At 33.1% G+C, this 13,810-nt stretch overlaps 2 protein-coding genes across 2 annotated transcripts in view; one reads left to right on the top strand and one right to left on the bottom strand.

Moving 5' to 3' along the window:
• LOC133185306 (radixin-like) overlaps nucleotides 1–13,810 on the bottom strand; it is a 206,109-nt gene that overhangs the window by 156,778 nt on the left and 35,521 nt on the right. The gene's annotated exons all lie outside the window — the stretch shown is intronic.
• LOC133184964 (dentin sialophosphoprotein-like) lies at nucleotides 2,634–13,281 on the top strand. Its single transcript, XM_061320027.1, has 4 exons — nucleotides 2,634–2,672; nucleotides 4,310–4,459; nucleotides 7,004–7,096; nucleotides 7,274–13,281. The coding sequence occupies exons 1-4, from the start codon at nucleotides 2,634–2,636 to the stop codon at nucleotides 13,007–13,009; spliced, it is 6,018 nt and encodes a 2,005-aa protein (XP_061176011.1). The 3' UTR covers nucleotides 13,010–13,281.

The following is a 13,810-nucleotide window of genomic DNA, read 5'->3' as shown; positions in this document are numbered from 1 at the left end:
TGCGAACCCATGTAAAATAAAGAATATAATGAACTATAGTTTACTATAAAGAATTATAGCTTACTATAGTTTACTACGGTAAAACAAAGTTTTCAAGTATTTTCTGTTTTCAATCTTTTTCTCGAAATATATATATCTCTTGTCTTGTACACTTCTGTTTCTTAACAAAAATCGGATTCCAATCTAGCTAGGTTAAATGTAAAATGGTATGAGTGCTAAAGATAATTTTGCTTTTATCAAACAATGGGGACATGTCCTTCCCATGGAAAGTATTCGATTATAGTCAACGTAGCATTGGCAAATCAAAAATGGATTTATTGAGAACCTCTGACAAAAAACACAATAGTAAACAATAGTTAACTATAATAAGCAACAGCTTACTGTAGAATCAAAGTGCAAATTTTGCTTTAAATTCGGTGAAGGGTATGGATATCTTGAATTACTATTGTAGCATCTTTGATACTTTTTTTAACTTTAAAAAACTTAACTTCTAAAAAATCAATACTTTTATTCTATTGTCGATACCATGACCTTGTCAGCAAATACAATCTATCATTAAGTCGAATATTGGCTGAAGTTTTCATACAAATTGTTGGGCCATTATTTTTACTCTGAATTGTCTGCGGTTTGTCCGTTTATCTGATCATAACAAGGAGCAACAGGTGTGACAAGTCGATAGGGGATGCTTACTCCTCCATGGCACTTGATCCCTCCTCTAATGTTTACTTTGCGCCGTTTCAATGGATTACTGTTCCTTATCTTCATATTTCATTTACCACTGTAAAAAAATTTGAGAAAAAACTCGTATACTCTGATTTACTATGCAGAATACTATATGAGAATCTTCGTTGTGAAGAGACAAAGAATAGGAACATATATTTCGATCAGAAAAGTTCAGCCCTAGGTTAAGATAAGGAAGAAAAAAAACTTTTAAAAGGACATAGTAACCTTTCATTTTAATATCAGATAAACGCCGTACTTACAGATCTCATAAACATCGGCATAGTTAGCTTAATCATGCAAAATGTAGACAGGGTTTCATCATCTAACAAATTTTATTACCCATTTTAATTAAGATGTATTTTCATTTTATTTGAATGTTTTAACTATCCATGAATCAAAACTTGACTCGATGTGGCTTACCGCGATCCATGAATATATCAAATTAACACATATTTACGAGGAAGAGAAACTGCTTTTATTTTCAAAGTTACTAGTTTAAATATAAATGAAATACCATATATCTATAATAATGTATTTCTATCAATGATGCTTCAATTTATTTTTTGTAATATATGTTACATATTGCATTAACTAGGTTTTTAAGAAGAATACTTGCGATTATTGAAAAGATAGATCACGTTGATGTACATGTGTATTTGTTCATTAAAATGCAAAAAATCTTCAAGTATAATTCTCCAAATGCCTCAAGATGAACTAAATTTACTCGACTGAGCAAAAATGTGGTTTATTATAGATTTGTTTCAAAATTAAATTTTTACTCTTCACTTTGATTTGCTGTGATTTTCCTCCAGACATTGATGTTTTTTTTTTTTTTTTTTGAATTTTTAAAATCCATGTGACTTATGTACGGGGACATTTGTACTTTCTATATTAAAGATACCAGGTGTAATGTTTGTTTGATAAAGGGAATATAAATTAATCGTTGATTTTTTTATGATTTGAAGACTTACATACAAAATTGTGCTTATTATACTTTCCATCTGTTTATGACATTTTGACTATATTAACTTCTTTGTTGATTTATGAACAGCGACATTTTTGATTCTATGTAATTGATTGAATTCTGCAGGAAATTCTGTAAAATCAAATGTACTTCGACAAAACATGCGGTTTATCACACAAGATTTAAAATTGATTGAGTACAACAGTTTAATGTATTGGCGGTTGTATCTACATGATATATTACTTGATTAATATTGAAAATTAACATTAATTTGTTTCATGAAGAAGCTGAAAATTTTCATTTTAGAAATAGCTATTTTTGATGTAGGCATATGACATTTTTCATTTTAAAAAAATGCATTTTTGTAACAAAGCTTAAAATATCGAATTTATATTATTATTGATATATCAAATGAAAACACGCTGAATTTTCATTTCCAAAGTTTAAAGATTGATATTCAAATTTTAAATAATAAGTATAGAAAAATGTGCACTTTAATTATTTTAATACCTCCAAGAACTGCATAATAAATATCTTCAAAAAAGTAGAGCAAATGATAACAACTTATCATAACAGATTTCAAAAATGGAATAAATTTGTTACAAATGAAAAACAGCCAATAACCAACAGCTTTGTGACATAAAAATATGCGTACAATATTTGTTACATTTGACAGTTTCTGATGCCAATCATGTAAACTGCTTTTTTTTCATTGCATATATTTATACGAAAATCTGTAAAACGTCAATTTGGTCGACCAATAGGAGAGAGCGCGCAGTGACGATTGACTGGCTCGCGCCACTCGTCATGCATGACCACTTACTCTTTGACCAAACATCCGCCCTCCATATATTGCTAAGTAATATAACAGACATATAGAGATAATTAAGTTGTGTCAGTGTTAATGTGTGGAGAAGGAAGGTGTGACCATTTCTAATCTCTGATGATGGGGCAATGTAAGGATCCGGAGTTAGCGTTAGCCAAGGTGCGTCTTACAACCAAAGTTTTATATTTCATATTCACATCATTTCATTAAAATTTAATAGAAAATGTGTAATTATGCAATTATGATTTTTTAACTTGCAAAAATCAGTGTTTGAAATGAGAAGTTAATTTGAAGAATACAAATGCTATTAAATAGAACTCTATAATAGGTGCAAAAATATATGATCATTTTATTTTTAAATTATTATTATCATTTTAAATTATTGTATCAAACATTTTCAAAATGGATGGGGGTAAACATTTGAATATTGTGCATTGTTTTGGTGATTTTTGCAACTCCTCCATAAATAATGTATCTACAATTGCATGCATGTTGATCAACTGTTTTTACAACATACTGTATTACTTTGACTATATACATGAAATTCTTACGAGGCAAATATCTGACTAACTGCTTACTTAATTTCATTTAACATTTTTTTCAGTATTTTCATCCTTGATTTTGTGAGCTTCATGATACGTATTTTGTCCATCTTTTAAAATGTCTATTTAATTTACCTGAATTGCATATATTCCAAAGATTTGTTTTAAAAGTTGATCTAGAGATATCCAGGTGTGGAGTGTAAAATTTTGATTCTATTTTCATGTTCAATAAACATAGAAGATCTTGCTGGGATGTCATCTAACTACTCTCTTATTCACCTTTGTCTCTATCCAAACTATTTTTGAGTCCACCTGTTTCCGAAATTCTAGACAATTGTCTTGTTAGCTGCATAAAAAAATCATAACATGGGCTTGTTGGGAGGAACTTTTGCTCCTTTCTTCTGTAAGAGATGATGAAGAATTTGTCACCTCCTGTGTATGCAATTGCGTAAAGAACTGTTTGCGGTAAAATGACATAATTCATCTACCTGTATAACAGAAAGGTAACAAAATTCACATCAAAGGTGTGCAAGGACAATCGCATGTGAAACATAGGTGACCTGTGTTAAAACTAAATGTGCGAGGGCAGAAGTAATTACATTAGCGAGAGTTCTTTAGCGATTAACTGTCATTAACATCAAATTACCATTATGATTCAATTAGTTTTAAACACAAAAAGCATCGATATAAAGAAATTTCTTTTTATATGGTTATCATTAAGATGCAAAAAGTAATGAAAAAGAGAGTTTAGTATTACTTAATTTCAGTGAGTTGATGTTCAAATGCATCGAATATATAGTTTTCAGCTTTCTTAGACCAAGACGGGATTGGAAAGAAATACAGAAAAATGAATTTACCTTGTAAATCCTTCATAACTTCTACACTCTTTATCAGCATATTAAGTTGATGCATGTGCAAGAAACATCAACTACAATACTAGACAAATAAATTGGGGCTCATAAAAGTTCCATATTGCATATAAGTTGCAAGAAACACATCCCATAATTTTGGCATCTATTTTCTATTTGCATCCAAAATTTTCCAGTGCCTCAATTTGCAGTCAAACTTTTCCAGTGCCTCAATTTGCAGCCAAAGTATTCCAGTGCCTCAATTTGCAGTCAAAATTTTCCAGTGCCTCAAATACGACATCCGTCTTCAGACCACTAAGAATATTTTAACATATAGATATTTCCAATTTTAATCTCTCTGACACAAAGTTTTGAATGCAGTAGCTCAAGGATTTCTATTTTACAGGAAGCGATTCTTCAGGCACAGGCTCAGACGACGAAATGGGTCACGATGACGGTGGTGATTTCCTGTGTGGGGGTGATGGGTGTAACTGGGATAATGATGGGGGTCTATCTGTCTGGAAATCTTGGGAGTGGAGATGATGCCGACGACCGGGTGAGTTTAATACAAATTCAATCGATAAAAATGACTTCTAGGATTTAGATATTATAAAAACTAAAATGTTGTTTAAGGTAAAGTTAGGCATACATTGTACGTAAAGTTAGAAAGAACGGTGATGGGATAGACTGTATTGAATTTGATGGAAAGAATATGAAGGCAATAAGGTGATGTTAATAAACAAAAATATGCTAGCATCGCTTTAAAAGGTATGGTATTTGTTTTTAAATTTTGAGACGCTTTTAAAAATTTTATTTCGTAAACAGAAACTAGTATTAACTTAAATATGGGATAATGTGCTTGTGAGGTCTCATGGAATATCATTAAGTCTGAATGATTTAATATTAATATCTAAAAAAGTAATAAAATAATTAGTATTATGTTTCCAAAACAAATGGCGGTAAGAATATCTTTGATTTTTTATACGTACAAGATGATATTCAAATATATTCCAGGCACTGGTTCCCGCAATTGCAATAATTAAATCAGCTTCCTCAATAGTCCATCTCCTTGAGAATAAATTTTAATATTTTCTTCCATTAAATAATTATAATGAATGCTAATTTTAAAAGATGGTGAGTTTAATGGTAGCCCTCACGAGCGAATACTGTGGCAGAGATAATAGTTCTGATTAACATTCTCTACATGTAACTTGCAGTATACAAAACGCAAGAGTCAAAATAGATCATGTAAAATACAAACTATCAAATAAAGTCTCTGGTCAAGCGTCTTGATCTATTTATAATTAACGGAAGTGTCCTTGCATGTCCTAGCACGTCCAGTCGGGCGTGGTATATTGTGTTTGTCACTTTGTGCATAAAACAGAAGGAAATAATGCACTGTATAGTAAACAGAATTCCTTATTGTATACGAATTCAAAAGTTTTACATATTTATACAGTGTATATATATAGACAAAGGTAATCTGCTATTAACTTTGCCTTTTTGTGTAATCTGCCAAACAAAAAAAAAAGACAAACAAACCAATTTTTTAAAAAATTAAACAATCAAAAGTTGCAAAAACAATGTACCAATGCAGGCATGAGAAAATTTATGTAACAACGTAGAAGGCACGAATCGTATCGTACAATGTTGACCGCCGCCTTTCAAAATATTAACGTTGAAGAATTCATAGATTGAGATATAGTAATTCGTAGCAACACTATTCCCCGATTTTTTAAAAATGAAACAGGTATGACTGAAAAAAGGTGTTTACATTAAAAAAAAAAAATTATTTTTTACTTTATTTTCCACTAAGTAATTTTTTTTCTTCAATGACCATAAAAATAAATTTATGGGTTTTAATAGTGCTTGCAATGATGACGATCATTAAATGAATAATTAAATGATGAACAATATCACAAATTGATATTTATTTAACGTGCATTGCAAAAATAGAAGGAAGGGGGTGAATATCGTTTAATTCTTAACCGTGATCCTCATATGCATGCAGATAAGAGAAGATATTAATTTGTAGCTTAGTGTCTCTAAATGCTTCTAATTCGTCCACAAAATGTTGACTTTGACGCATGCATCAATTTATAATTGCATCTAATAAATGTTACAACCTTATTATTCCTATTCAAATGAATTAATGGTGTTTAAATTGAGTTTCACTGCATACGATGAGAATATAAAAGCTGGTGAAAAGTGCAATGTTGGCCAGGTGTGTTTACTCGTTGCTGTTTTTCGGGGCAGTTACAAAGCAAATCATAAGGCATTAATGCTGAACATTTTATAATTAATCAACGCGCTGAATTATCCTCAAAATGTAGATTAGCCAGTTGTAGATCGAGCAATATGCAAATTGTTTTACAAATGAAACGTCGAAGAAATAATTAAATAAAGTTGTAAATTGATATTTATTTATCTTCCTTATTTATAATATTGACATTGACAAAGCATTTTTGCTGTTGCTTCATGTGTGGATAATTAACCTCGATAAGAGTAAAATCTACCACTCTTGTTACATATGAACATGCTTTCACAATCAGCCCCCGTAAGTATTTAATTAGGAATTCTGATATTTCTGTATACATGTATTAGCTGTAAAGTTGACATGAAATGTGCATTACCTATCACTTCTGAAGTCTTTTAATAAAAAACATTTACAAACGACAATAATGCACCTTATTCCTAAAACTGTGATTGTTCTTTCAATATTACCTTTATCATTTCCTATATTTGGAGATGAAACAGGCAATGATTATTATTTATCGAGTAATAACTGACCTACAGAACACTACCTGCGCCTTTTCCCCACAAACTTGCGTGTAGTGAGCATAAACATGACAAGTACACAAAATGATAGACGCACAATTCCTGTTGGCCCAAAGACTGTTCCACTTGTAACCTGAATGCTAGGTCTATACATTGTACAATAATGCAACGATTGTAGCAAATTCTATATGCTGACTTCTTCTCTGAACATAATATGTAATTCAATTACATTAAATACTCATCATTGCATCAGCTTCAGTTTCCAAAACTTTTTCTAACGTTAAAAATTTAAAATCTTGAATATAATTATTTTCTGATTCAGGTAAACGTTCCTGCGATATCGCAAGCCATGAAAGGAGCCAACCTTGAGGATGATGTAGCACAAAATCATCTCGATCTCAGCTTATCAAACCCTGTAAGACTGAGTTTATCTATAATTTCTATGAAAGAACAGTGGCAGGAAATATGATGATAATAATTTGATAAAACCTTCACTTCATATTAAAAAATGCTGTAAATATAGTGAAAACAAAATGTAAAATAATTTATTCTTAAAAACAGTTTTAAAGTAATTTTATCAAACTTTATCTAGAAAAATAAGATATCCATAATGCCATCGACCACCACTCAAAGCAAGAATGATGACGACTACCTGACAACCATTACTGAAAAAAATCCCCCAGTTGTTTCGAAGAACCTTGAGACCATAAGAGACTTCGTAGCGAGTGGCATGCATAGTTTGAATACAATTGGAAAAGAGATGCTGTCCATAAAACCTTTTCCGAAGAAATTATATGCTAAACCTATTTTACCAAAACCGCATAAACACGAGAAAAATGGCAACAGAGGGAAGTCCATAAAGCCTCTTGTGAAAACAGCGAATGTACTTGCACATAATGCAGCAATGCAAGATGAGGCGAACGTCCATCATGAAGTAAGAGATGTTATACTCACACCAAACATTAATTCTATAACTAATCATTTTATTAGTGGTGGAATGAATGATTTGAGTGATAATTTCGTTTACCATCGTTCTCAAGTCGACTACAGCGACGAAAGTTTTGAGTTTGAAAGTTCAAAGATGGATGATCAAACATCTGCTGAAAAACAGTCAACTGACGATGAGAAGATATCTGTAGAGACCGATAATGTAGAATCGGAGGAGAAATCTAAAGAGGAAACTGATGAAAATCTTTCTACATCGACAGTAAATCAACATAGTAATCAACAATCGCAAGAAACACAAAGCGATGAAAATCAATCGTCAGAAAACAGTAAACATGAACAAACATCGTCCGAGGAACACTTACCGTTACCTAAAGACCACTCTATCGAGGAGAAAATTGATGATCAGTCCGATGAAAACGAAGAAACTCAGTCTTCTGAGGAACACACAGTAGAATCCTCAACAGAAAGCAAAACAAGTGATCAAAAAGAGAAAGGGTCATCTTCTGAAGTAAGTGATGAAAAACATTCTGAAGAGATGACTGATGACAACAAGTCGTCTGACAAGAAAGACATATCAACTAAAATTGAGAGCAGTTCAAGTGAGATGGAAATCATCAAACCAACAGAAAAAGACTATGAGTACAATTTTGAGTATGACAATTCTCACAGTGAAAATGAATTTGTACCCATTGTCGCTACATCATTAAACCTACATTATAAATTGAGTTCAAAAGAGTCTTCTCATGCTTCACTCAGCAATTCAAATTCCGATGAAGCTGAAAGCAATGATTTCGATGTTACCATTGATGACTCAAAAGAAAGAGATGAAGTCGAAGGCCTGGATAGAAAATCAGACAGCGACGAAAAAGACGAAAGTGTTTCAATTAGCCGGGACGAATTACACAGTACTGATGAAGATTCTTCAAAACCAAACTCTGAGGAGGAATCTTACAACAGCATTGATTCATCCGAAAATAACACGCCGAAACAAAATAAAAATGAGGCAGCAAGCATTGATCTGAATGACGAATCGAGGGAAGACCTTATGACCTCAAGTGGAGATATTCCAGATCAGGTGAAACTCTCTCTTAGCAGTAAAGGGAAAGATCATGAGTCCATAGAAGAGATTGATACAGTTGTAATAGCTCTTGGCAATTCTTTAAGATTTATTGAAAACAATAAAGAAGTGTCGTACGAAAGTTCGCAAGAAAAGGGAAAAGCTTCAACACTAGAGATTGCAGATAATTCAAATTCAGCTGAAAATGTCGAAAAATCAGAAGACGACGATTCAAATAAAAGCAGCACTGAATCTGAGAATGAATATCAAGTGGCACAAAATGACAAGGATTCAAGTTCACACGAAGATAATTCAAAGCAAAGCAAACAACATATGGTGAAGAATAGTAAAGAAAGTGAGGAACACATTAATGAAAGCAATGATTCATTGGAAAATAATCATGTAGTTGCAAGTACAAGGTCTGTTGACAGTAGCAAGTCAACAAGAAGTAGTGAAAATGATGATAGCTCGGAAAGTGACATGGCTTCAGAACAGAAAAACAGTTCTTCAGACGAAAAGGTGGATATTGCAGAAGCAGAAAGCACCGCAAAATCAATTGAAGATAGTGATGATTCAAGTAACAATGCAGATTCCTTATCAATAGGAGACAATTCAATCGATATCCAAAATTCATTTTCTGATAAGAGATTAGACGAAAAAACTACTGTTTCAAAGAATGATGATGCGTCAAAAGACAACAGCATCGAATCAACCGAATCTTTGACGGACAGCAGTCAGAAATCAGAAGAAAATGAATGGAGCTCAAAGGAAGTCAATGTTTCACAGCAGAGTGAAGAATCGTCTGAAAATTCTGAAGACATCGATGAAAGTTCAAAGACAGAGAATAATGAAAGGAAGGAAAACGATGAATCAAATCAAAGTGAAAATAAATCTACAGGCATTCCAGAATCAGTCAGTAATGAGGAATCAAATGAGAAAGACAAAATATCATATTTAAATAGTGGCACTGTATGGAATGAGGACTCGTCAGAAGCTAGCAGCAAAGAATCTAATGAATCCTCTTACCAAGACAGTACTCAGGAATCAGACGAAAATAAACGTGTTTCTGTGGAAGGAAATATTTCTAAGAATGGTGAAGGTGAATCGATTGACAATTCTAAAGACAACAGTAAATCTTCAGAAAACAAAAGTGACACCATTGAAGAATCTAAAGACAAAAGCGAGTCATCAGAAGAAAATCACAGTGCCTCGAAAAGCACAGATGAATCAACAGAAAGCAGCAATGGATCTAGTGAGAGTTCTAAACAAAACAGCAGTAATCAATCAGTTGAAAATAAAATAAATTCAAAGAAAGATATTTCCTCACAAGAAAGTGAAGATGACTCAACTGATAATTCCAAAGACACCAATGAAAATTCACAGGAATCAGATGATATTTCAAAAGCAGACAACTCAGTAGAGACTTCCATAACAGACAACAGCGAATCACAAGAATCACATAAGCAAGACAGTGAGAATTCGGAAGAAATGAGTAATGAGTCTAAGAACAGCGCTGCGTCAGAGAAAGACAAGGATGAGTCCATTGAATCTTCTAACCGAAACAGTATTGATAAATCGGAAGAAAGTAATAGTAATTCAAAGGTAGATTATGCGTCACAAGAAAGTAAAGACAGATCAAATGACAATTTCAAAGATAGTAACGAAAGTGTAGAAGATACAATTAATGGTATAGAAAACAATTATGCTGCAGAGGGAAGTGTGGACGAATCAATAGACGATTCATATCCGGAGAGTGGTGAGAAAGGTAATGGATATCAGAGCAGTGAAATATCAAAAGAAAAGAAAAACGTTTCAAAGAATGACAATCCGTCAAAAGAAAGCAACAATGAGTCGAACGAGTCTACTAAACAAGATAGTCTTGATAAATCAAACGAAAATGATGTTAGTTCGAACAACGAAAGTAACGACAGAGGGTCAAAGGCAAATTCAAAAACTTTCAGTAGTGTTGGATCATCAGATAACTCGTATTTGAATGAGGATGAAAGTTCAAATGACGCTTCTGAAAAGGTTACACATTACAGCAGTGAAAACTCGGGCCTTTCAAATGATGACGAATTACCGAATAGTGATATCATTTCTTCTGAGGAAAGCGGCTTTGAAAAAGATAGTAATGAAAATACAGATAAAAATAGTAGCGACTCTAGTAATGATGATGTAAAGGAACAAAGGTCTCACATTTCCGTCGAGAGAACATCTATTTCACTGGAAGATTTAGATGATAAAAGCAATGAAGAATCCAAAGATACTCAACCTCAAAACAATTATGCGTCAATTGAAAAGGACTTAAACACAGATTATTATTCTAGTCTTACTGAATTTAAATCTCCGGATTATGACGATTTATACAATTTCTATTTCTATCATGATGACATGCACAAGAGCAATAACTTTGAAGCTGATTCAAAAGAGATGCCACAGTCACCTTTACAAACAGGCCGTGCAACTCAAGAAAGTTCACCGGATAATAGCCAGACAATGTCTCAAAAGTACAAATCTAGAGAAGACGATGAATTAAAAGATTCAAAAGAATCAAGAGACAAAGACTTTTTCGAAAGTTTGAAAAAAACTACAAAGGTCGTGAGCGACAAAAATAGTCAAGAAAGCGATGAAAAATATTCTAAAGCAGATTTGCCACAAACAGACTTTTCAGAAAGCCTGTCTGATAATAACATATATTTCGACTTTCTGAGCGAATCCAGTAATAAAGCAATAAGAAACACTGTTGATCAGAGCTCGTCTGAGGTATTTAGTGCTAATCTTTTTAATAAACCCGTCAAACAGGCATCTGAAGAGATTTCTGACAATAAAAACGACGATGATGTCAACTCATGGCTCGAAGAAAAAGGACTCGATAAATCTAAAAGTCAAGACAAAAGTGAAGAAACAAGTGATTCAACAAATCTAAAGTCTGGAAAAACCGTAATCATAAATAACCCATGGGCATCAATTGACGATACTAATGATGACCACTTTATGCAACCAAGTTTCTTCCGTTTCGGGGACATTAGAAATCCTTCTGAAGATGGACGTCATGTACTCACGACTCATAATAGTGTGATAATGACAACACAGCCAACTGTTCCTGCAGCCTACTATGATAATTATGACAACTCCCAACAAGGAAGCTCCTTCAGCTTTGTTGGAGTCTCAGAGGTTCCACAAGGAGGCCTTCTTTCCTCTTGGAATAACGCTGGGAAGTGGGTTACGGACGATCAAACTAATCTAAATAATCAACAAAACCAGTATACTAACGAAAATAAGCATTCAAGCGTTTATACAGATACCTCAAATGGAGTCACCCAGATTAATGCAGATACCATGGGTTTTCAAGCAACACACTTAAATGACCATCAACCAGTGCAGAATTTCAATCCTGCTAACACTTTTTCTCTCCATGATGGTTCTTTTCAGCAATATGAAAATACACATATAAATAACGATTATTCGCAAGACCTCCCAACCCATGGAGACGTTCCAAGAAATCAACCCACGGATCAGAACTCAGAATGGTTATCTTTTGGTTCTAACAATGGCGAAAATCACTTTTCATCGAATACTGAACCCACATCACATTGGAATACTGTGTCCATAGGAAATGAACCGTTACCAGCTACTTCAACAGACATTCAACAATCTGTTAGCGGAAAGTGGTTAACAGGAAACATGCAAGCTTCTCCAGAAGAAAACACTAGACAGGATAAAAACATATTAATAGACCCCGTCAGCAATTATTTCATCAATCAAGTTCACATGAACACTTTTAATGGACAAAATGACCAAACAAATTTTAATATTAACATGGCAACGGATAATTCAAACTTGCAACCACAATTTAATACCCATGCAGTTTCCCAGCCAAATCTACATAATAATGTAGTTCATGATAGGAATAAGCAACAGTCAAATATCTATCACAATCCATATCATAATATAAATAGCCAACAATATCTGAACAGACCCCATTTGTCTACAACACCTGGTGAAAGTGCGTCCTTTGGCACCATTCAGCACTTGCATAGCTCTTTTCGGAGTACTGATGAAAGTAGCGATGAACAAGATGATGAGTCCTCTACACGACAATACACACCATCAAGTATGTCATCATTAACGCAACCTTCTCAAGTGTACAGAAATCCTCATATTTCAGATGACAGCAGTCATGATGACACTAGTGACGATAATCAACATGCTGTTCATCAGTACAATGACCAAAATAATGACAGTGGTAATGAAAACAACGATGATAATAGTGATGATAGTAATAATGACAACACGCGTGAAGATGACGAAGAAAGGCGATAAGGATGTTGTGAAGTGGTAATAGTCGTCGCTTTTTACAAAAGCCGTAATTACTTTCGCTATTTTATTAGGTTAATGCGATGTTTAATTACAACAGTGAATTTGTTAAAACACCTAACAAAAAAAGTAAAAGTGCAGCTAAATGTACAAAAATTCGTGCAGGGTCAAGTTGCATCCTTTTCTGTGAGAATGTGTATTCAAAAGGGTTTCTGTGTAAACACATCTTGATGTTTGTTGATGATAAAAACCAAGAAAATTACAATAATCATGCAAAATCTACCTTGTCGGTAAACAACGTTGTTGAAGACGTGTCTTTTTTTGGTTTTGGAAATTACAGACTTTTTTTTCTCTTTTAGTGGAATTGACGGCGTTTCGTTTTTAACAAGGAATTTATAAAACCAATAACAATATCTATTTTAAGACAATCAATGTATGCAAACCCACACATACATTTTTGAAATATTACGCAAGTGTTGAAAAGCGTTAACAATGTTCATAAACCTTCTCTTTTATTTTGATGAAACATTATTTGTTAAGCAGGACTTATGTATCACAATATTCACGATCCACTATTAAAATTTATTGTCCTTCAGATATCGGATGACCGTAACATAAATTCATTATGCATTCGTGAAACGTAATTCAGGAAATGTTACAATAGTTCAAAATGTGGCTTAAATGTCTCTCAGACGTTGGCGTATTTATATTCAAAGTATGCTAATATAAAATTGTTCTATTCTGATTTGTGGGCATTCCTGGGCACTCCATAAATATTGCTCATGTATATTTGAATGTCACTTATTT

The sequence above is a fragment of the Saccostrea echinata genome, unplaced genomic scaffold, assembly GCF_033153115.1.
Source record: "Saccostrea echinata isolate AGI-Se365-2 ecotype Australia unplaced genomic scaffold, CSIRO_AGI_Sech_v1 ptg000012l, whole genome shotgun sequence".
NCBI lineage: Eukaryota > Metazoa > Mollusca > Bivalvia > Ostreida > Ostreidae > Saccostrea > Saccostrea echinata.
This window is presented reverse-complemented; position numbering and strand designations above follow the sequence as displayed.

Bases quoted from the DNA above. Each gene is read 5' to 3' on its own strand.
- LOC133184964 (XM_061320027.1), top strand. From the start codon at position 2,634: ATGGGGCAATGTAAGGATCCGGAGTTAGCGTTAGCCAAG. The intron at 4,460-7,003 runs GTGAGTTTAATA...TTTCTGATTCAG, and splicing joins GAGATGATGCCGACGACCGG to GTAAACGTTCCTGCGATATC. The intron at 7,097-7,273 runs GTAAGACTGAGT...AACTTTATCTAG, and splicing joins ATCTCAGCTTATCAAACCCT to AAAAATAAGATATCCATAAT.